This window comes from Elephantulus edwardii, unplaced genomic scaffold, assembly GCF_000299155.1.
Source record: "Elephantulus edwardii isolate Elephantulus edwardi_28Jun2011 unplaced genomic scaffold, EleEdw1.0 scaffold00006, whole genome shotgun sequence".
Lineage (NCBI taxonomy): Eukaryota > Metazoa > Chordata > Mammalia > Macroscelidea > Macroscelididae > Elephantulus > Elephantulus edwardii.
In genome coordinates, this window is record NW_006399756.1 from 6,723,531 (window position 1) to 6,744,918 (window position 21,388).

A 21,388-nucleotide genomic window follows, 5' to 3' on the forward strand; every position below is an offset into this window, starting at 1 on the left:
TTGCTTTTCTGAATAAACTCCTTGTCCCTTAAATTTTCTGTCCAGTTTTGGGGTGGTGTTATTGTCAATGTAGGGAGTTCTGGTGGCCTGTCTTTGTTTAAGAATTGTGCTGCCAACCTCAGGGTACATGACTTGAATCCACCAACTGCTCCATGGAGAAAGACAGGCAGGGTCCTTCTGTGCAGTATTGTTGCTGTTGTTGATGGCCATTGAGTCAAGCACGACTCATAGAGACCCTGTGAACAAAAGGCCTAAAGTCTTTCTGTAACTATCGTCACTTACCAAAGTTCGTAGAGTTCCCATAGGCGTGTTGTTTAGGACGTGGATGCCACGCCTGCCTCCAAATATACTGTCTCTGAAAACCTGCTGGAGGGTCCACTATGAGTTCCTTCCAGCTTGACTACTCTTAACATGATAGCCAGACGTTATGGCAGAGGAAGTAGTTAACCACGCATCCCATATCCTCCTCCTAATCCTGACACTTTTCCTCTGTTGTTCAGGGTGAGTGGAGGTGAGGTTTTGTACCTTGAAAGCTCACTTGCAAGTTTTCAAGACTCCACATACCTGTTTATGGGACTCTCAGCTACTGTGGAATGCTGTGGAGAAGTACCTCCCACTCAAGTCCTATGCCTGGTTTTCACATGGGTTTGCCTGGCATGTTCTTATTGTAGGAATGACTTGCCCTGTGCTGGATGCTTGGATGTTTGGGTTTAAACACCTCCCACTTCTCTCTGGACGTAGAGTCTTTGAGGAAGGAGTTAGGGTCTTGGTGCTCCCATGCCGCCCTGCATGTGCACAGGGTGCCTGCAGGTGGCACCAGTCAGATGCTTCCCTGGGAGTCCAGTTGGAAAGGCTGGGACAGTGGCTGTCACGTCCTTCCAATGGTCTCAGAAAACAGGCAGGCCGGTGTTCACTGATAGAGAGCATGGTGTCTAGAAGTGAGTCCCTAGAAAGCACATTTGTTTCTAGCCGGGCAGAGTTGCAGAAAGTTCACAGCTCTATGACTAGAAAGGTTCTGAGAAGGTCGGAGTCCAGGAACGGGCAGCTGAGTCTTCTGTGGACTGTCTTGAGGGTGCCGGCCTCGGGTCAGAGCAGGGGGCATGCCAGGGACTGACTAGCCAGGCGTTTCTAGAGGACAAGCCATCCCCAGGTGACCTTTCTGGTTGGGGCCACATGGTGTGCCTTTGGCATCTTCCCTCCTTGGCTCTTTCTGCCCAGGTGAACCTGTAACCGGTGGAGGAGCCGCTGCGGGCCATGAGCTCGTTAATGTTTATGAAGGGCAGTGGCAAGCATACACTCAAGTATGTTAAGGGCTGGGGAAGTCACTGGGAAATGAGAACGTACACGCTGCTGTGTATTTCAGAACTGACATCTGGGCCCCATTAGTGGCCACCTACTTCACCATCCACAGGGCAAGGGGGCTGGAAAAGGAGTGCTGGCCCAGACTCCGGTCCAGCGAGCCAGTCATTGCTAGCGAGACCCCGCACCTCCCACCATGTGGCTGGTTGCTTGGATCAAATCCCTCATGGCCCTTAGTTCTGTTCCGTTCCTCCTTCTGCCACGCCTTTGTTCAGAATGAAAAGTTAGGCAGCTCTGCTTTCCAGTGAACAGGGTGATGGTGCCATCAGCTACCTTGGTTATAGCTGTTGTAGGAACTTTTTAGTGTGATTTGAGTGAAAGGCTGCAGAGCAAATTGGTTTTCTGTTCAGCAGTTTATACAGGCATTTGGTTTATTGCCTTGGTTGCCCCAATGGAACACTGTATCCTTCCATCCCCGTGTGTAACATTTCCATGGCTCCTACTTTCCTGCCCCTTCTTGCCTGCTAAGCTTTAACTGTGGGTAAATACTGTCCTTTGACTCTTGGGTGACTAGCAGTTCTAAAGAGCAAGTATCTTTTTGGAGTTACAGTTCACTTTGTAGATGTATCATTTGACCATGCCCAGCCCTGTTCAAGTGCCGGGGTGCAGCCAGTGTCCATGTTGGGGGGAGAGTGAGAGAGAGATAGACTCTGAGACTGTGTGTGTGTGTGTGTGTGTGTGTGTGTCTCCATGTCTCCATGCACATGTACATGACACCAGCAAGCCAAACCCTGACTGTTGTAAATGAGATTCCAGTGATCGTAGATTCTAGAAGCAGCTTCCTTATGTCTTCCTCTTGTGCAAAGCTAGAAGCTCTGTTTCGAGTTGAGGATGGCGGCTTGATGTCTTAAAGTTGTTTTCCAGGCTCATGAAGTTCATTTCATGGGAAGCACAGATTTGAAAGGGGTGTGCTCCCAGTATGGAGCCCCAACATTGAGACCAAGTGGAAGCTGTTTGGGGACTTCTGGTACCCCCAACCCCAGTTGTTACAGACTGAGCAGGAGACATGGAGAGACTTAGACCTGAAGCCTTGTGGCTCCACCCCTCACCCATGACATGCCCTCCTGCTGACACCATATTTCCAGGCCCGTGATTGGCCGATCTGTCCCAGTGCTGTTTACTGCATTCTGTCCTTCAGGTACTGGCTGAAGTGTTGACGGACCGCCTGAGGCCATGAGCTAAGCTCATGACGTAATTCGTATCGAGAGTGGCACCCTCAAGATGGTACAGGTGGTTAAACTCTCGACTATTAGCGGAAAGTCTGGTGGTTTGAATCCACGCTTTATTGCGTTTCCAGCATGTTCCTTGGATCTCTCTGACCGCTCCTGGCTCCTTTGTGACTATCTTGGCCGTGGATGCTGTTTTCTTTTGAATCCTGCATGGTTTTACTGCCGTCTCTGGGCCCAGTTCTCCGCAGGGCAAGGGGGGCAGGTTCCTGCCGAGCCTCTAAGCATTGGAGTGCACAGCTTTGCCTGCTGGATTAATTTCCTGCTCCACTTCGGCCCAGGCAAGCAGCACAAATGACCCATTTGTCTGTGGGCTCTGCCACTTCCTCCGCGATTGGCCCGCACCGCTCTTTGTGTTGTTACTATTTCCTGGTCTTTCCACTCAGCTCTCCGAATCCCTGATTGGCCCCTAGTCCGGTGCCAGAGCCTGGAGGAGGCGGATAGGGTGCTGCTGGCCTTGAGCAAGGCTTCACACTTGCCTGCACCGACAAGGAGGCCTCTGCCATCCTGTGACTGCCCTGCCACTGTCACTCCCAGCAGAGGCACGGTTACTGTCCGTGCAGCAAGGCTCCGAGTCCCCGGGTGGTTGATCAGTTAACACTCAAAGGGTGAAAGCGGGTCCACCTAGAGATGTGACATCTTTCTGAAAACTCAACCTGAATCAAACTCCTACACCGTGACTCAGTAGACTCAATAGCAAGTAGTTCTTGGAACGGAGCAGACTCCCAGCTGACCCCCGAGGGTTAGAGCCTGTCAGCCGCCCAGAACGAGTCTGTCCAGCTTTCTCCGTGGAGCTGCGCGTGGGTTTGAACTGCTGGAGGTGCTCAGCCTTCGGGTTAGCCCCACAGTCCCTACGGCCTTCACCACCAGAGCTCCCTTGGTGGCAAGTCAGGGAGACAGGACTGGGGCCATCTGCGTCTAGACCGACCTCAGTCTTGGGCGTTATGATGGGGCGTGTCTGCGCCTAGAGTGAGCTCAGCGTTGGGGGTCCCGCTGGGGCAGCCATGTGCACCTGTACAGACTGCCGCATCAGGGACTCTGGAGGGACACGCCCCCTCCTTTAGGGTTGCGGTGACTTGGTATCATCTCAGTTGCCTAGAATTTTGTTAGGTTTACAATAAACTGTGTTCCTAGGTTTTAGATTTGCAAACATAGTACTGCGAGTTCATTTTCCATGATAAAATGCTGGAGTCTTGGCTCTGACTCCTGCTGGCCTGTGAGGATAGGGAGCCTGGCCTCCCCCGGCCTTATGGAGAGGAGAGTCCCATTGGCTCATTGCTGTGGGCTGGAGGGGAGACTACCTTCCCCTGTCCAGCTTTTCCTCCATTCCTGACACCAGTCATTCCTTCCATGGATTGTTTCTCTGCCAGGCTCAGTAATTCGTTGCTGTGACCACACAGATCTCACAACGTGTCCCACCACTGTGGAGCTGGTGAGAGAAGTGGAACAGGTTGCGGTTGGGGATCAGGAACAACTTGGGATCCTGTTCTTTGATCAGGACGGCTCTGTGGCTGGTCCCTGAGCGCTGCGTCTGCACTGCTTGGATGGACAAGTGTTACAGGTTGCAAAAGTCTTTAGCTCTGCTGATTAGCGCCCACAGTCACCCCACTCCACCAGGATGCCGGGACCTAAGGGCTGCCCAACAGCTCTCTCACTCAGTGGATGTCCTCTGTAACCATTGTGGTTCCTGGACAGGGCGTGTCTCCTGGTTCTGCAGCCACCCCTCCACTGCCCTGCCTCACATAGTTGCTGGTGTTTACAACTCTGCTGTCTCTTGTCTAGGGATTCTCAGCACAGAAGCTCTAGGCACACAAGAAGTACTCTGTTCTCCACTCTCAGGGATGCTTGTGAGGTTCCCCTCTTTGTGCCTCTGAGATGTCCTTTTTGAACCCAGCAGGGTCCCATAACTGACCAGTTCCCTGCTGGGGGTTCTCCAGACACCTTGTTTGCATCCAAGCCTTGCCCCATCCGGTACCACTCTCACTCCCCACCAGTCATGCCCGTTGAGGTGGTCACAGTGCATCTCTATAAGGGTCTCACCTTTCCCAGACTCTGCGTTTTTCCAAGCAGGATGTCATTTCCCAAAGGCTAACACCTCTGACCACAAAACCAAAATTCAAGAGAAAACGTTTCACCATTCTTACCTCTCAAGCACACCTGGCTGCACCTTCCCAAGCCAGACTTGGCTTTTGGCAGCCTGTCCGGTCGTCCTCACCAACACCACAGTTAAAAGGCAGCCGTTTCTCAGTCCTCCTTACTCATGGTTGAGCTTTCACATGGATACAAAGCAACTGAAAAGACCATTTTTTTTAAAATTAAAAAAAAAATTATTTGTGTGTGTGTGTGTACCATCAAATAGGATCTGACTGGTTGGTACAGGTGGAGATTTTCCCTTCCTCTCCAGCTGAGCATCTGGTGGACTTGAACCACAAACCTCTGGGGTTGCAGTGCAGCTTCCTGCCACTAGGCTACCAGACCTCCCCCGAAAATACCATTATTTAGGTCAGATGCACCTTGGTCTTTGAACAGGCATGAGCGGGGAGGTGGCCTCTCAGTCCCTCAGAGAAGCTGATACATTCAAACCAATGAAAACCCATCACAAGTCTGACGCTTAACCCGCTGCACCACCAAGGCCCCTCCTTGCCGTAATAGAGTGTATTGTTAATGCCTTACACTATTATAACATTTGGTGTGATTTACATTTGTTACCATTTAACTCACAAACAATAGGTTGTTCTTAACGGAAGTCCTCCATTTATTTGACAACTTTATTATTCGGTTCCTTAAGGTTTTAAGAAAAGGAAAAGTCCTTGTTTTGAATTCAGCTTCTCCTGGCAAAGGAAGGCAGAGGAACAAAATCTTCCTTTGAGAACTTCCGCTCAAGAAAAACAGGGCAGTCAGCAGAGGCTGCTGTCCCTTCCTGATTCCAGAGCAAAACAAACAGAAGTGCCTGGGTTCTGGCTTAGACGAAGTATCTGGAAATAAAATTGGCTAAAAGGGAACTTGCAACAGATTTACTCTGTGTTAACGCATCGGTGTGAATGCTAGTGGATTATTCTTACCCTGATTATGTGAGTTTTGGTAATTAAGTTTGCACAATGAGCAATCTCTTTACAGGCCTGGTGTAGCCAGCAGAGACCTTCTGGCTATTCATGGGGGAGGAGGGCAGGGCCTGAATGACTGGCCTGGTGTCGGGGTCACCCCAGCTCTTGTCCCTTCCCCACCCCACCGTGCACCCCTGAATCTCTGTTCTCCACAGGCCAGCGGGGTAATCAAGGCAGAGCTCAGCTTCTTGCTAGCATCCAGAGTCCTCGGGGGGTGGGTCAATGTCTGGGGCCTGTTGAACTGACCTTTGTCAGTTAGTTCATGTTCTTTGATTTATTCCCTGACTCCTTGTTGGGAAGGGTTGGCTTGAAGAGCAGTCATATTGTGAGTTTGTGGAGCACGTGGACCTCAGAGAGTGCTGGGCATTGAGAGTCGCGTTTCACTGATCCAAGTCCTTTTCCTTCTGCTTCCAGATCTCATATCCCCTTGATCAGGGCCTTAGGAAGATGGTAGTAGCCTCCCCACATTCATGTTTAGCAGATGTTGCCTGAGAGGTGTGGGTGAGAAGCGTTAAATGTGAGCCCTCTTGCGTTGGCTTTCACTTTTCCGGAAGAGCATTGCACACAGAAGATGCACAAATTCTTGGTGTGCAGCACATGCCGAACCAGAGCCTAGACAGCTGGGCTTCTGAACTTGTGTGAATCGATGACGTCTCTGGGTCTTTTCTAAATCTCCCCCAGGGTCAGCCAGCCCGCCCAGCGGGGCCAGAGCACACCTGAGCCTTGCTTTGCTGGCTGCTCACATTCTTCAGGGGGGAATCGTTGTGGCTACCTATGGGGCAGGGGAGGGGTGGGTTCGCATAATCACCAGAGAACATTCTCTGCCCATGAAGTCGTAAAACCAGTGAGGTAGGAGAAACTTGTGAAATTAAATCTTAAAACATGCAGAACTTGGCCAAGAAGGAAGAAAAGAACAAAGGTGGCTTTGAGCCGAGTCACCAAACCAGAAAGGTTTCATTCTGGACCATCTTCCTGTGACTCTGACCACAGACTTTGGGGTGTCTCCACACCCTCCCTGCGGGGACAGGGCGGGCCTGGACCCTGAGCTGTCTGCCAGTTTTGTCTCTCATTTCTAACAAAATCTTAGCAGCAAGTGTGTCTACTCCATAAACAGCAAGTTCAGGCTCGGGTTCTTTGATAGGATTTTGGGTTGTAACTGAAGCTAGAGCTCTTCTCTCTTATTTGTAACATTGTATTGTGCTTTCAAGTAAAAGTTCACTCTGCAAGTTAGTTTCCCTTTGTGCACTTTACCCACAGCTCCTCCTGTGGGACGATTGCTGTCCCTGCAGTATACCCTGGCACGCTCCACGGGTCCAACCCACTGCCTCCATCAATTGCAGTCCTCACATCATCACTCTTCCTGTTTACCCCGAGTTTCCACTTTCACTTGTCCCACTTTCCCATCCCTTTTTGTGCCTTTGACCTTTTTCCCTGGGCAGACTCGGCCCTTCTGATCTCCTGTGGTGGTTTGTCCGAGGCTCTTGGAGCGTTGGTATCTTTTAAACAGCGTGTTCTGTCCACCCTGGTGTAACTGATGCTTTGCCTTCAAGTTGGTACTGACTCTGAGCTGACCCTCCAGTGGGCTTCCTGGGCTGTAAATCTCAGGATTGCTCCTTCTCCTGCAGGGCTGCCGGTGGATTCACACTGGCACCGAGGCCCGGCCTTCAGGGTGGCAGCATAGCTCCCGGGAGGGTGCGGTTGGAGTGCCGCAGTGTTGGGCTGAGACTTGAGGAAGAGGTGTAAAGAGGTGGCCGGTGGCGAGGTGTGCCCTGCCCTTTCACCCTCCACCTGAGTGTCTGCTGGACTGTGCAGCTGTTTACACACTCGTGGGCCAGGCTAAAAAGCAATCAGAGGAGACTTTCTCTTTGTTGTTGTTTTTTATTCTAATTACATGTTAGGTAACTGGTTTCTATAGAAAGGCTTTGTGAAATGATGAAACGACAGTATCCTTTCAACTGGGGGTTCTGAGGCTTCGGGCACTTGAGGGCAGCACCAGTGGGCAGTGGGGCTGTAGCCAGGGGTGATTGTGTGGCTCCTGTATGAGTGATGGTGGGCTGTGCCCCATTCCTGCACTGGGACCCTTGTCCAGAGCCCTCTGCCCTGGGAAGCTGAGTGATGGGAGATGTGGAGGGACTCTGTCTGCTAACACCTGTACTGACTGCAGAAGTTTGTCCTGACTCCTTGAATTGACAAAACGCACCATTCTCATAAAGCTGTGCCGGACACAAAGGACAGTAATAACTTAGGTGATGCAGCTGAACCACTGTTGGGTTTGCACCATTCGCAAGTTGATAAATCGTGCAGCCTCGTTTGGTAGAATCAGCAATTTTATGTGGCAATTAATTTTTACTACTAGAGCGAAGCCAGCGGGTGGAGATTCTGCCCCTTTCTGTGTCTGTGGGCTCAGCAGGAAGACGGTCCACACAGGCTGGTGGGGTGACTGGTTTCCGAGTCCCCGTGTCACCACCGCGGTGTCCACTCTCCCGCTTAGTGGCCGCCTCAGTGACGTGTGTGTACGGTGCATGCGTCTGCGCACAGACAAGTCAGTGATCCAGATTTGAGTCTGATGTCTCTGCCCACAGAACAGTCCACCCACACTGCGTCCACGTCAGAAATAAAGATGCATTGAAGAGTAAGAAGCCATTGCTTCACAACAAAGGGGACATGGGACAATATGTCCATTGTTCCTTGCAGATAAGCCAAAATTGGCTGTCAGTACAACTCGGGGTGGTGGGCTCTGTACAGATCGAGGGTCCTGTGTCCAGCTGCACTGGCTCAGCATAGCTCAGGGTGGTGTTCTGCTCCCTGGAACCTCCACACAGTCCTGGTCACAGAGAGCCCCTTGGTCCGTTGCTCCCAGAGATGCCAGCTAAAGAAAAGGCATCACAGTCTGTCAGTAAGGTTAGTCCTGGTGGCAGGGGCAGAGCCCCCCGATAGGACATGGGGCTGATGTGCCCAGCTGAGAACCCAAAGCTTGGCACTGGGGTCCCCCAGAGGCTCCAGTTCTGCAGAGCCGGCCATTGCAGACCTTGTGGGGGAGCTTGGCCCTGACACACGTAAACACCATGGATGTGGGTGTGTAGATGACCTCAGGCTGCAGTGTGGGACGGGGCTGTGTGCACACAGCAGCTCTCCAGGCAGAAGGCACCAGCCTCCTTCGTGGTCACGTACACAGAAGCAGAGAAACCTGCACTCTCAGTACCCACGATTCAGCCTCGACAGCATCCCACAATGCCCAGTCTCATTCCCCCCACACACACAACGCCACCACCGCCTTAGTAAGCTCTTGTCCTCAGAAGTGCTTCCGGTCCATCCAGGCAGATAGCGACTGTGCCAATGTGGAAGCGGTGACCTCACACCAGCAGACAAGCTCGGCACCAACGTTAGCTGAGCTGCCTTCGCGTTCCTGTGCCCTCCCCCCCCTCCATTTCCAGATGGTGAGTGTCAGTGTGGGGGGAGAGAGAGAGAGAGAGTGTGTGTGCGTGTGTGTGTGTGTGTGTGTACACTCTGTGTAGACTTGGGATGAAAAGTGTGTAGATGAGTGTTAATGTAGGTAGGTGATTGGTGTAGACTGTGGTTGGGTGTAGGTAGGTGATTCGTGTAGTTGGTTACAGCGGTCGACAGTGTAGGTAGGTGATTGGTGTAGACTGTGCATGGGTGTAGGTAGGTGATCCGTGTAGTTGGTTACAGCGGTCGACAGTGTAGGTAGGTGATTGGTGTAGACTGTGCATGGGTGTAGGTAGGTGATCCGTGTAGGTGGTTACAGAGGTCGACCGTGTAGGTAGGTAATTGGTGTAGATAAGTATAGAGGAAGGCAGTGGGTGCAGATAATGTGTGTAGACGTGGGTGAAGCCAGTGGATTTAGCTGGACCTGTAGTTAGTTGTGTGTAGACATGGTGGGTGATAGGTGTAGACGCTTGGCGTCACCCACCCCCTGGGCCCGAGGCAGATTCCCTTAGTGCTGCCCGCACACACACCCTGCACCTGTGGCCCACACAGCCCTCAGGTCCTGCCCCTTCCATCTGGCCTTCGGAGAGTCTGAGCACACGAGTGGGTGTGGAGGAGGTTGGGGGTGGGTGGGAATCTGCCTGGCTCCGTGCCCGCCCGCCACCAGCTGTGTCTCCTGGGTGAGTTATTTTCTGCTCTGGGCCCCGTTGTGTCCTCCTCAAGGAGGGTGGGGGTCTGTCTTCTAAGGCTCTTGGGACAACACCCCCTTCACAGTGAGTCACCACTGTCCTTGGAGCCACAGCTGCCGCTCTTCATAGTCCACGGTAGGGGGTTCTGTGCTGGATGTGCCCAAGGTCCCCAGCTGCCCTCACAGCACAGGACCCCAACACCCTGCTTCACAGCTCGCACGTGTGCTGGGGCTGCATTCGCTTCCTGCTGTGTCTCAGGCCACTTCCAACCCCTGGTCATGCTGTCCCTTCAGGCCACACTGGAGATGATACTAGTTTCTAACAAAAGCTGTTCTGGGGCCTGTTTGCCTCCCCCCCAGGCTGTGGGGTGAGGGGCACTGTGGCTGCCCAGGACCCCAGCCCCTAGAGAGAATGTGCCCTGAAGCAGGGTGCCTGGTACCATGGTTCCAGCAGAAAGGGCAGAGGTACTGGTGGCCCACGAGCGGTGGCACTGGGGTGTCTGCGGGTGGTGGCACTGGGGGCCCATGAGCAGGCTCTTCCACCTGCCCCAGAGATTGAGGTGTTTGTGGTAACCATCTGCTCTGTCTTGCAAACATTCCAGAATAATGCCAAGGCTTTGGTTGGAAGTCATGTGCTTGGCTTCTGGGGATCATTTGAGAAGAATGTTGTCTATGAGGAGTTGAGACGCCCTGGACTTCCAGCCTCTGCGGGCATGCTGTAGTAGTTGGGATTTGGCGGCCAGGCAACAGGTCCTCCCCACCCCCGAGAGAGACCAGGATCTGATCTCTGATTGCAAAGAAACAGTGAGCAATGTATGAGCCTCTGGGGAAGATAGGAAGATTCTAGAACAGGGAAAGTAGTGTGCTAGTGTCAGATTGCATTACTTCTTCCCTAGCTCTTGGGGAGGAAGGGACAACTCGGGGCATGAGCATCAGGGTCAGTCTGTGTCCCTTGGCTGAGGAATTGACCAACCTGCCTCTCAGTGTCCTCTCCTCCCCCTTCAGGTCATGGTTCTGCCCACAGAGAACATGCTCCGTCTCTCTTCTGCGTGACTGCCCTGTCCATAGTTGCAAGCAAAGCCTGGAGTTCTAGAACTTTCCCTCGAGAGCCGAGGTGCTCAGAGTGTGCGAGCTGGGAGAGAGGAAGAGGGTGAGAGAGGGTGAACGTGTTCAGAACAAACCACTACCTGTGGGTCGCTGCCGACTCCCAGCCCTGGGTGTGGGCCTCAGGGCTTCCAGGGTGAAGACTCTCCACAGCTTTCTCCTACAGAGCAGCTGGTAGGTTCGAACCTCTGGCTTTTTGATTAGCCAACTAGTCCTTTAACCACTGTGCAACTAGGGCTCCTTGAATGGTCAGGAGTAGTCAGTTTGAAAAATTGCATTTCTGTTTCAAAGCCACTTGTGGCTTTTTGTTGAAAGAAAATGAAAGTGTAAACGCAGATAATTTCACATGACTTGTGACACTTGCCTTTGGGACGAGGGGGCATGGTGTAGGCTGTGAGAATTTGTGAAAGGGAGAAGGCGGAGTAGCCAGCACAGCTCCAGCTTCTTGTCCCGGGGTGGGGGGTGGGGGCCTGGCAGTGCTTCCGAAGGTGTAAAAATAGCGCCCAGCCTTCAGCTAAGAGACTCACACATTCGCATCCTCCATATTGCTCCCTCTTCCGCGAGTGGCTTTGCTGAACGGCTTTGTCCTGTCATGCCTGCTCACTGCATGTTGCTGGAAGTGTCCACGTGTTGCCTTTAACCCCAGAGGGTGAACCCCGGGACAGGGTAGTAGAATGGGTCCCAAGGCCCAGTGGTTGAACTATGAAATTTTGTGGGTGAGCTCATATCTTCCCTGCACAGTTTCATCCACATCATCTCTCCAAAGAGCAGCAAAGCCAGACCTCATGGCACACACACCAATCCGCATGGGGTCAGTTCCATGGAGCCTGCTGGCATTACCTCTGCTCACCCAACACCTACCAGATGTCGTGGAAATCAGGGGACCCTGAGTCAACTTTGACTTGAGGGGACCCTGTGTGAAGAACTGAGCTCTATGGGGTTTTCCCTGATTGACTTTTTGGGAAAAGACCATCAGGCCTTTCTGTTTACATATAGGAGCATTAACCATTGTGCCACCAGTTTCTCCGGGTCCAACCCAAACCCTTTGCCGTTGAGTCAGTTCCAGCCTGGGGAGAGCCGTCAGGTGACCGAGGCGGTGGGTGTTTGCTCGGGGAAAGGTGCCTTTCATGGATCTGCTGGTGGCTTCACACTCTTGGCCTGGCAGCTTGCAGCCCGCTGTTAGTCCACCACCAGGGCTTCCTAGGTCGACAGAGACTCCCACACACATGCTCTCTCTGGTCTCTGGGCACCCAGAAAGTCCAGTCGGAAGGCTAGTGGATTCTTCTGGAAGTTTCTCCCCTCAGCAGGACCACCAGATGAATGTGGCAGTGAGTTTGCCTTTTATTTATTGCCTGATAATATCGTCCACATGCCTGCTAGTGAATTAGAAAATAGCATTTCCTTTTCTTAAAATTGATTTTTTTTTTTTAAATAACATTACTTATATGGGATTGTTGTGTCTCATCAAGTTCTTTGAGGTCAGACAGACCCTGTAGGACAGTACAGCTGCCCCTGCTGTTTCCTCGGCAGCAATCTCCGTGAGATTACAGTGAGGTTTTTTCTCTGACAACGTTAAGTGGGTTTGAACCATCAGTTGACCAGTTAGAAGCCATGTGCTCATAACCATTGTGCCATCAGACAGGTAACACCCAGACTTCGTGCAGGCGACTCCTGGGTAGGTAGCAGCCCTGTAGGCAGAAGAGAGCTGCCCTTTAGGGGCTGCGAGGGGCTGCCTCATCCTTTTACCCGGGAGTAGCTGGGAATTCAAACCACTGGCCTTTGGGTTACCTGAATGCTGTCACCACTTTACCACTCAAACTCATCATCGCCATTGGGTCTGAACTGACTCATGACTAACTCAGCAGGTTTTCAGAGGCTGTAAATCACATGGAGTAGACTGCCCATCTTTCACCCTCAGAGCCACTGGTGGATTCGAACTGTCCTCTTATGAACTGGCCGTGCCACCCCTACCAGTTAGGCTACCATGTGAAATGGCTGTTATTCCTTGTCTGCGAATAGCTGATTTTCTCCACAAACAATGCTTGTCGGAATCCGAAAACATCCAGAGTGGTTTTAAGGGTGAGTTTTTTTAAACACTCGTGTGAGTTTTAGCCCTAAATAATGACAAGTTCCATGATTCAGTCTGCCGGGCCATGCACACGTGGTTGTCATTGTGCAGAGCCCACCGCTGTCTTTCCCAGGGCAGCAGGGACTCAGGAAGGTCCCATAGGCCTGGCCTTGGAGACGGACTCTGGGGTTAGTGAGTTCTGGTGGTTTGGGAGGATTTTGACTGGCTCAGGTCTCCCTTCTGGGCTCGGTGTGGTTCCTCCATCCTGAGTGGAGGTGTAATCCGCCTGCTTGTGACGCTGCGTTCACATGGTCATCCTGGCCCGCTGCGTGTGACACTGTGTTCCCGTGGTCATGCTGGCCCACTGCGTGTGACACTGTGTTCCCATGGTCATGCTGGCCCGCTGCGTGTGATGCTGTGTTCATGTGGCCCGCTGCATGTGACTGTGTTCATGTGGTCGTCCTGGCCCGCTGCGTGTGACACTGTGTTCACATGGTCATGCTGGCCCGCTGCGTGTGACACTGTGTTCACATGGTCATGCTGGCCCACTGCGTGTGGTGCTGTGTTCATGTGACCCGCTGCGTGTGACACTGTGTTCATGTGGCCGTCCTGGCCCTCTGCGTTTGATGTTGTGTTCACGTGGTCGTGCTGGCCTATTGCTTACCTGTAATCAGATGAGCAAGGCAGAAGCCGCGGGAAGGAGCTGAGAGTTACAGGGGAGGAGCCGGCATTAGGAGTGGAGCCTGGGAGGCCCCTTGTGAAAGTGCAGCCCCAAGAGGACAGAAGTCGCCTTCACTTCATGTGCTGAGAGAACTTTCTGGAACATTTTGGGCACGTGTCTTTTCATGTGGATGGCTTTGAAGAGAATGGAAGCACTGACTTCCTGGCTTCGTCTTGCTGGGCTTGTCAGAGAGGGGCTGGTTCCTTCTTGAAGAGCGGACAGCACACGGGTTAAGTAGACCTACAGGCGTTTCCGCCCAGCAGTGGGGCGTCTGAACGACCCCGGAGCAGTCAGGAATGCCCCAGGACTGATTGCAGAGCCTCCATCTTCTAAATGTTTACGATAAAAACCAGAAACTACCCCCCCCTTCATTAAAAGCACCAGCAGTGGTTCCTACGAGGCCAGGCTGGGTCTAGCTTCCTGTGGGACCCTCCTCAGGGTCGTGGGCAGGAAGTGTGGCCAGAACCCAGACCCTGTGACCTGTGTCAGCGCTGTAACAAAGACCAGGCCACCCATCACTGGAGGGGCGCCCGGGTGGTGCCCCGAGGAAGAACAGGGAGGGCTGCCTGTGGCTGGGGGGGGGCGCCCGGGTGGTGCACACAGGGAGTGGTGGAAGGTGAGATGGACCTTGTATAAGACTGAGCCAGAGGCCTTGGGGCTGGGGCTTTGTCGACACATGAAGCAGACTCTATTTTAAGCTGTTCAATGTACCAAGACTTCCTGTTTTCCCAGTGAGACCTCTTGTTTTGGTTTTTACAGTGATGGATTTATTTCAGCATTTGCTATTCCGGTGACCCAAATTGTTTTCCAACTCTCAAGTAAAGCTGGAGATTCATGGCCCGGGATGCCTGGAACATTCTAGAAAGTTCTTGCCCTGACCCCACGGGGGCTTACCGTGCTAGTAGCAAGGGCCCGTTCCCAGGAGGCTGTTCATTCAGGAACCTTCTGCGCCTCTGTTGTTGTTCTGTGAATGAACAAAGAGGGGAAAAGCCCGCTCAGGCCGGTCCTGAGCGGACTCCACTGTTCAGAGTTGGCCTCTTGTTTTGAGGGCGGGGCAGCAGACCCAAGGACAATTGAAAGGGGGTCTTGTTGTTCTCAAGCTAAGCTAAGCCATGTGTGTCTCTTAAGAGTGTTGGCCAGGCCGGTCGCAGCAGCCCAGAGCCCACTCACTTCCTGTCGACCCCTGACCCCACCAGATGTTTTGTCTTAGACGTATCACCAGGCCCCTCAACTCGCTGACCTCATCAGATTGTGTTGAAGCCATTTTTGTAAGTTTTGTTTTTGAAAGTTTTTTTAACCCTTCCTGAGGTCTCCGAGGCAGCACTCGCTGGTGGCTCAGTGGTAGGAGCTGTGCTGCCAACCCAGAGGTACGTGGCTCGAGTCTACCAGCTGCTCCCCGGAGGAGGATGCCCCGTCTCCCCCCTGCAGCGAACTGCCTCTCAGAAGCCCCCAGAGGGTCAGCTGTCGGTTCCGTCTCAGCTGGCACACAGCAACGAGGTCTCTCTGAGAATCAGGTCACCTGCAGCTTCATTGGGGCTGATCCTCTCTTGTCCCTCAGAGTCCAGAACCTGCCCTGTGTCTCCTGAGTGGGCAGGAGATGTTGTCCCTATGGTGATCTGGAGTGGGCATGGACAAGCCCAAGGGAAGCAGGGAGAGAGAACTTTCTAGAACTCTGTAGGCATTACATGTGGAAATGTGTCATGACCATTGTTCATCATGCAGTGGGGACCAGTGTGCTATGGCCGCTGGTGGCGTGGACGTGTTTCAGGCAGAGAAGTCTATCATCTCTGGGGTGTCTGTCATCGGCACCCTCTGATTAAGAGAACGGCTGTGTTGAGTCTGGACGTGGGAGGCAGCATGAGTGTGGAACTATCCTGCAAAGTCCAGCTAGGAGACTCGGGTCCTAGGAGTGAGTGACTCTGCAGAGTCCAAGCCCTTGGGTGCTGGACTCGTTTGTGGTCCTGGGAGCGACGGTACATTCCAGAAAGCACTTGAGACTGGGGAGGAGCTCTGTCCTAAGCATCTGGGAGTTTGGGGGGGGGCTCACCTGCAACCCCTCCAGAGAAGGTGTGAGGACCAAGGTGGACCACAGTGCTGGGTATGTTTTCTGTGGCATCTTCCTGTGCTTGGGACTGGGTGATAGCCCCCTGTGAGTAACCAAAATAAGGCCCTCTGTGCAGTGTGTGGTCTGCCGGTGTCCACTGGTGTTAACCTGATACTCAGGCCACAGCCCCTGCCACCATCCGGATCCAACTCCTTGAGACCCTGTAGGAGGAGCAGACTCGACCCACAGAGTGATCTTCACAGTGACTCGCCCCAGGCTGTGAGCTCTGTGGGAACTACCTCGTCTTTCTCCCAAATTGATGCTGATGGATTTGAACCACAGACCTTTTGGTTGGTAGCTGGCTTCTTTAACGACAGCACCACCAGATCTTTAAACGTGAGAGTGACTCCCAGCTGCCAACAGCTGTACCAAGAGCATCCCTCCCTCCTGGCTCTGTTCTGCCTGGATGTTTTTATGAGTGAGCTTTGAGAGGAAGTTTTCTTCCTTTCTTTTCCTAGCCTGTGTCCTTGCATATGCGACCTTTCCTGGCTGGGGCCTGCTCTGCCTTTGAGGATGCTAACTGCTTGGGCACAGGCTCTGCATGAGGGGACAGCCGCAACCTGAACCTGTTTGGTGTCACCCGGACTAGCTGTGTGCCCAGGGTTTTGCAGCATTTAGTATGTTGTGGAGCTGCTGCAGGCAGTGGAGGGTAGGAGCCCAGGACCAGGAGGGGCCCAGCTTGGACTCCTGGGCTTCTTCTCTGACAGCAGCAGTGGAGTCAGAGCCCACAGGAACACTAGGGTGTTACAACCATCAGGGGCCAGACACGGGACATGCGTGTGCTTGTATGTCACTTGCAGGGTAGTGTGTGTGTGTGTGTGCATGGATATGTGTTGTCTGACTGTGTGTCGTGCATTTGTGGGGGTGTGGTATATCTGCTGTTACATTCCAGCGCTTCCCTCACCTTGGGCCCCTCAGTTCTGCTCTCTGGTAGCAGCCCCACGCCCGCCGTTCTGCCCATCTCAAGGATGCACTGTGTGTGCACTTGGGGACAGTTTGCTGCCTACCTGAATGTTCACTCACAGCGTCTCCTTGGCATGTTTAGGCCTGCCGGGAGCAGCAGGTCAAGGACTCTGACGATCAGAAATCGAGAATTCTGTTTAGCCACCAGCTCACTATGCAGAAGGCAGCCTAGAAGGTGTGTTGCAGTGTGAACCAGTTTGCAGTAGATGTTTTAAGTGTCCCCAGTGTGACGGTGCATGTAGTCAGAGCAGGGACCCCAGGCTGCCTCGGCTAGGTCTGTGCATGCTGTGTGTGTCCCTAGGATTTATTATAAACTCTGGTGAGGGAAAGTATCAGCAGACTTCATGTTCTGCCAGCCTGCGGGGCTTGCTGTTGCGAGGAGAATAGAGCTGACCCCCGAGAGTTTACAGAAGTGGATGTATCACAGACCTCACGTCAGCATGGGCAGCTGAGGATTTACAGCGTGGCGCTGGCTTTTTGTTAGTGTTCTCTGTCCTGTAGGTAATATAAGCTCAGTGCCACGCAGTACAAATGTGTTAGTATTTTTATCTCTTCTGTTGAACTGTGCTGCATCAGTGTCTAGTAAATTTGTTAGGTTGGAAAAAGCTTACAATAATCTTCTATTGCTTTATAAGGAATTTGACTCAAAAGGTAAAGGCTTAAAGAAGCAGAAGTGTGTTTACAGGAATTCCACATCCAGGGACAGCTTACCTGGGTGGTCCAGGCTGGGGTTGCAGCTGAGGGTTCCACGAGCTGGGGGCCTGAGGGCCCTGCTGGCTGTAGCCTGGGGCCCAGCCCAGCCCTTGCTATGAGGGCCTCCTGCAGGCACCACACAGCAGGGCACCCGGCTGAATGACAGTGAGAACAGGTTCCTAAGTTAGAAGCGGTCATCTTTTCTTTTTTAAGCAAACTTTAGAAGGTTCTGTTGTCTGATGCCCAACTTCCTGGGTAAATGACATGAAGCTGGGGGGGACGGTGTTAAAGGGTCCAAGTCCTCATTCCTTTTGATGCCAACTCAGGTCAACGCTGCACCCTGTTGGCACAGATTACACCTGCAAAGCGGCATCTTCATGCCTGTCCAGGTGCTGTGGTGCTTTCCCATGTATCATCGTCCAAACCTTGAGACTGGTCAGGAGGTGGTCAGTCATCGTGACTTGTGTCACCGTGACTTGTGTCACCGTGAGCTCAGTCCTTCCTCCCTTACACGGGTGGCTAGGACTGGCACCACCAGAACTTGAGCTGGGGGAGGCAGGAGGTCCACACGGCATCCAGGTTGTCCCAACACCTTGGTCATTTCCCTGTCACGGGTTCCATACATCAACTCAGAGTCAGCTTTTAAATGACTCTTACCTTGTCAAGAATTTCAGTGATTTCACACAAAAGAATGCTCCTTAGCTGGTGGTGGCTTGTTCCCATCCAGGTGTCCTCTTGCCTTGGAAGGTCATGAAGTCTCACACTTCTAGAAGATTCTCAGGAAGGACATTACTGCCTCCTTTCTCTCCACTCCAGTAGGCTCTGTACCGTGGAGATACTTTAGAAAATTCTGGGCTCAGTAAGCGTAAAAACAGCCCTGTTGGCCCGCCGTGCTTGCTCCAGGGCTGGAGCCCATTGTAAAATGGGCAAGATCATCCAAGATTAACTGTAGGAATATTCCAGAACAAGAAAACGGGAGGAGTGTCCAGGCTCCCTCTCTGACTTCGTTGGGACAGATGAGTTGTGTGCGGCACACATGGTCTTCCACCTCCCCCCGCAGACCCCGGGGCCCCTCAGCTTCAGGCCCGCACGCCTCTCTGGGTTTCTGTTACCCCTCCCCCTCCCCACATCGGAATTTGTGTTCAGCAAAATAAATAGCTGTCGGCTGCGTTACATCATGGAGCAGAGTCGTTGCGTGTGAGACGATGGACTTTCCCTGGACTTGAGTTGAAAGCGTGAAGTCTGCGGGGATCTGGAGTTGGGACGTGGGGATGTATCGCACAAAGCCTGGTGTGACGCGTCCCCCCAGTCACAGCATAACAGGGCTTTTCTTAGAGAAACAAGACTGCATTTGGGCTGTTTGTAAAGATGCAGACACAGGATGATCAGTCATTAGAAAATTCATTACAGAGAGAGCTCTAGGGCCTAGCGGCAGGAACCTGTGTTGCAGTCCTAAAGGTGTGCAGTTCAGATCCACCACATGCTCCACGGGAGAAGGAGGGGCAAACTCCTCCTGTGCCAGTCGGATCCGACTCAATGGTACACAAGGGGAAAACAAGAAAATTCATTTCTCCTACATTGAGTCGGCTCACCTGTGGGCCCAGCTTTGAAATCAAGATCAGGCAATATCGGGCGTTCTTTGCCCCACCTTGGGGTGGAACTGTGGGACTGGGCAGTGGCAGGCTGGGTAGTGGTGGTTCCCCTGTGGACTTGTCAGTGGCAGGCTGGGTTAAGAGCCCCGTGCTGGATGGAGGGTCCTGAGCAGAGGTCTCCATGGCCCTTCTGGAAGCTGACACCCCTCTGGGCAGGTGAACAGGTAGAGGATGCTTTTCCTACAGTCTGTTTCTCAGGTCATCCCTACAGGTGCTTTTCTGAAAATTGACAGATGTTGGTACTGATGGTATGCTGTCATCAGACAGTGTTCCCTGTTCTTCCTGGGCAGCCTGTTCACCTCTCCTCAGCCACCAGGTGTTATCAAGTCAGTCCTGAATCATGATGGTCCTCCGTTGGTGTTCCAGGGAGGAAGAGCCACTGGTGGGTTTGAACTGTAGACCTCTCCATTAGCAGCCCAACATGGAACCCACTATGCATCCGTGGGAGAGGCAGAGGTGGGTCCAGGACTGTGTTTTGGAGCTCAGTGGGGGCAGGGTTGGGCTTGTGATGTCACAGGTGGAAAAGGCATTCAGAGGCTCAGCCAGCCAGCTTCCCAGTGAATCCGGGCCCTGTGGGATCTCTCTCTTACCCAAGGTGAGTTCCTGGAGGACTCTTTGTAAGGTCATCCATCATCAGCAGTATCCTATTGTTATCACCACTTAAGCTTTGAAAGGATGGGAAGTGAGGTGCTGTCCCACGGAGGTCTGGGGGGGGCCCCTCTGCCCAGCCACCACCCAGGGGTCCACAGCTGGACCAGTCCCTCCCTCCTTCTTAAACCAGAGCTGGGTTTGAGAGGTTGTTGATCTGTCTTTTTTCTTTCTTAAATTTTATTTTATTATTTTTGTGTTTGTACCATCAAATCAGATCTGACTGGTGGTACAGGAGGAGATTGCCCTTCCTTCTCCAGCAGAACATCTGATAGATTCGAACCCTGTACCTCTAGGATTGCAGTACAGCTTCTTGCCACTAGGCCACCAGAGCTCCGTCTGATCTGTCTTAAAGAAGAAAGTTTAGGGCAGCATGGAAATGTGCCCTTCAGATGGTACCTTTGAACTTCAGCTGGACTGATGGGAACCTTAGCCACTAGCTAAGGTCCCTGGGTCTGTATGTCTTTGTGGCTGTCCATGGAGGAGGTGCTCCTGGCTCTGGCCTCCTGCAGTTGAAGGAAAGCACAGCATGGCATCCGGAAACCCTCCCAGGCCATTCCTTCTGGAGGGATTCCAGGCATCTGTCCAGAATCCTGGGGACCCGAGGTGGGGCTGGAAGGATTGAGCTGGACGGCCCCAGGCGAGGCCATGCAGCGCCCTCTGCCGGCTGAAGGGTGTCATGGTGGCTTTCGGCTGGAGCTGCTCCGTGGCGTTGGGTGGACAGAGAAGGCCGCCTGCTGCTGTGGACACCACGCTCATGTGTTTCCAGGCTGAGTCTGGAAACAAACAGGTTGGAATTTCAGGAGGACAAACAAGTCCTATGCCCTCTGCAGGAACTGGACTCTCTGTGATTTGTGGCCCCTCTGTAGCAGATTCCAGAGACCTAAGTCTTCAACATCCCCGCCTGGCAACATTTTGACATTCACGCTCCTCCCACTTGGATTTGGGAGGTTGTGACATTGTGTCATGAGGAATCCTGGTGACACTGTGGTTAAAGTTGCTTGGCTGCCAGCCAGTGGTCAGCCTTCCAGAACCAACAGCTGCTCTGTGGGAGGTGAGCAGGGCCCCACTACTTGCCTAGAGGTTAAGCCTTGGGCACACCCTGAGGCCTTGTCCTCCTGCTAGTCATTGTGAGTCACCGTTGACAGCTGTGTGCGTGGAGTACAGAATGCAGATGCCATCCTCGCTGGGTAAAGCGAAGCTCAACAGTCCAAAGTTACCCAAAGTAGTTTCTTCCCTGTCTTTCCAGGAAAGTCAGTCCTCACCCTGGACAGCTGCCTTGGGAAGCTTGGCACAGCTGGCCTTGCCAGGGTTCCTGAATGTGCCGGGCCCTCAGGAGCTGCCAATGTGGCTGCCTCTGGGGTCTTAGAGGTTGCAGGCGCTCCTCTGCTTCAGCTCCATAAAGGCACTCAGGTGCCTTTCTCGGGACCGCCAGAGAACCGCCGTTTGCCGTGGGCACTTGAGTGGCACAGTGTTTTTGCATCTTAGAGGAGGGGCCACCCTACTGGCCAAGGGAGGACCCCTCAGCCGGCATTTGGGCAGAACTTCCTGGCATAGCGGTGGGGTTCACTTGTGCTCCAGGGCAATTCTTCGGGGATGATGTCCAATACT

General features: G+C 52.9%; 2 protein-coding genes across 2 annotated transcripts in view; one reads left to right on the top strand and one right to left on the bottom strand.

Moving 5' to 3' along the window:
* The window catches only part of LOC102847911, a 74,439-nt gene extending 55,187 nt beyond the window's left edge, over positions 1-19,252 (bottom strand). The window contains exons 1-2 of the mRNA XM_006880135.1: positions 19,126-19,252; positions 17,496-17,603 (exon numbers count right to left, since the gene is read on the bottom strand). Of these exons, the coding sequence (XP_006880197.1) occupies positions 17,496-17,603; positions 19,126-19,252 (235 nt within the window). The remainder of the gene's footprint in view (positions 1-17,495; positions 17,604-19,125) is intronic.
* The window catches only part of CTBP2 (C-terminal binding protein 2), a 107,783-nt gene that overhangs the window by 43,236 nt on the left and 43,159 nt on the right, over positions 1-21,388 (top strand). The gene's annotated exons all lie outside the window — the stretch shown is intronic.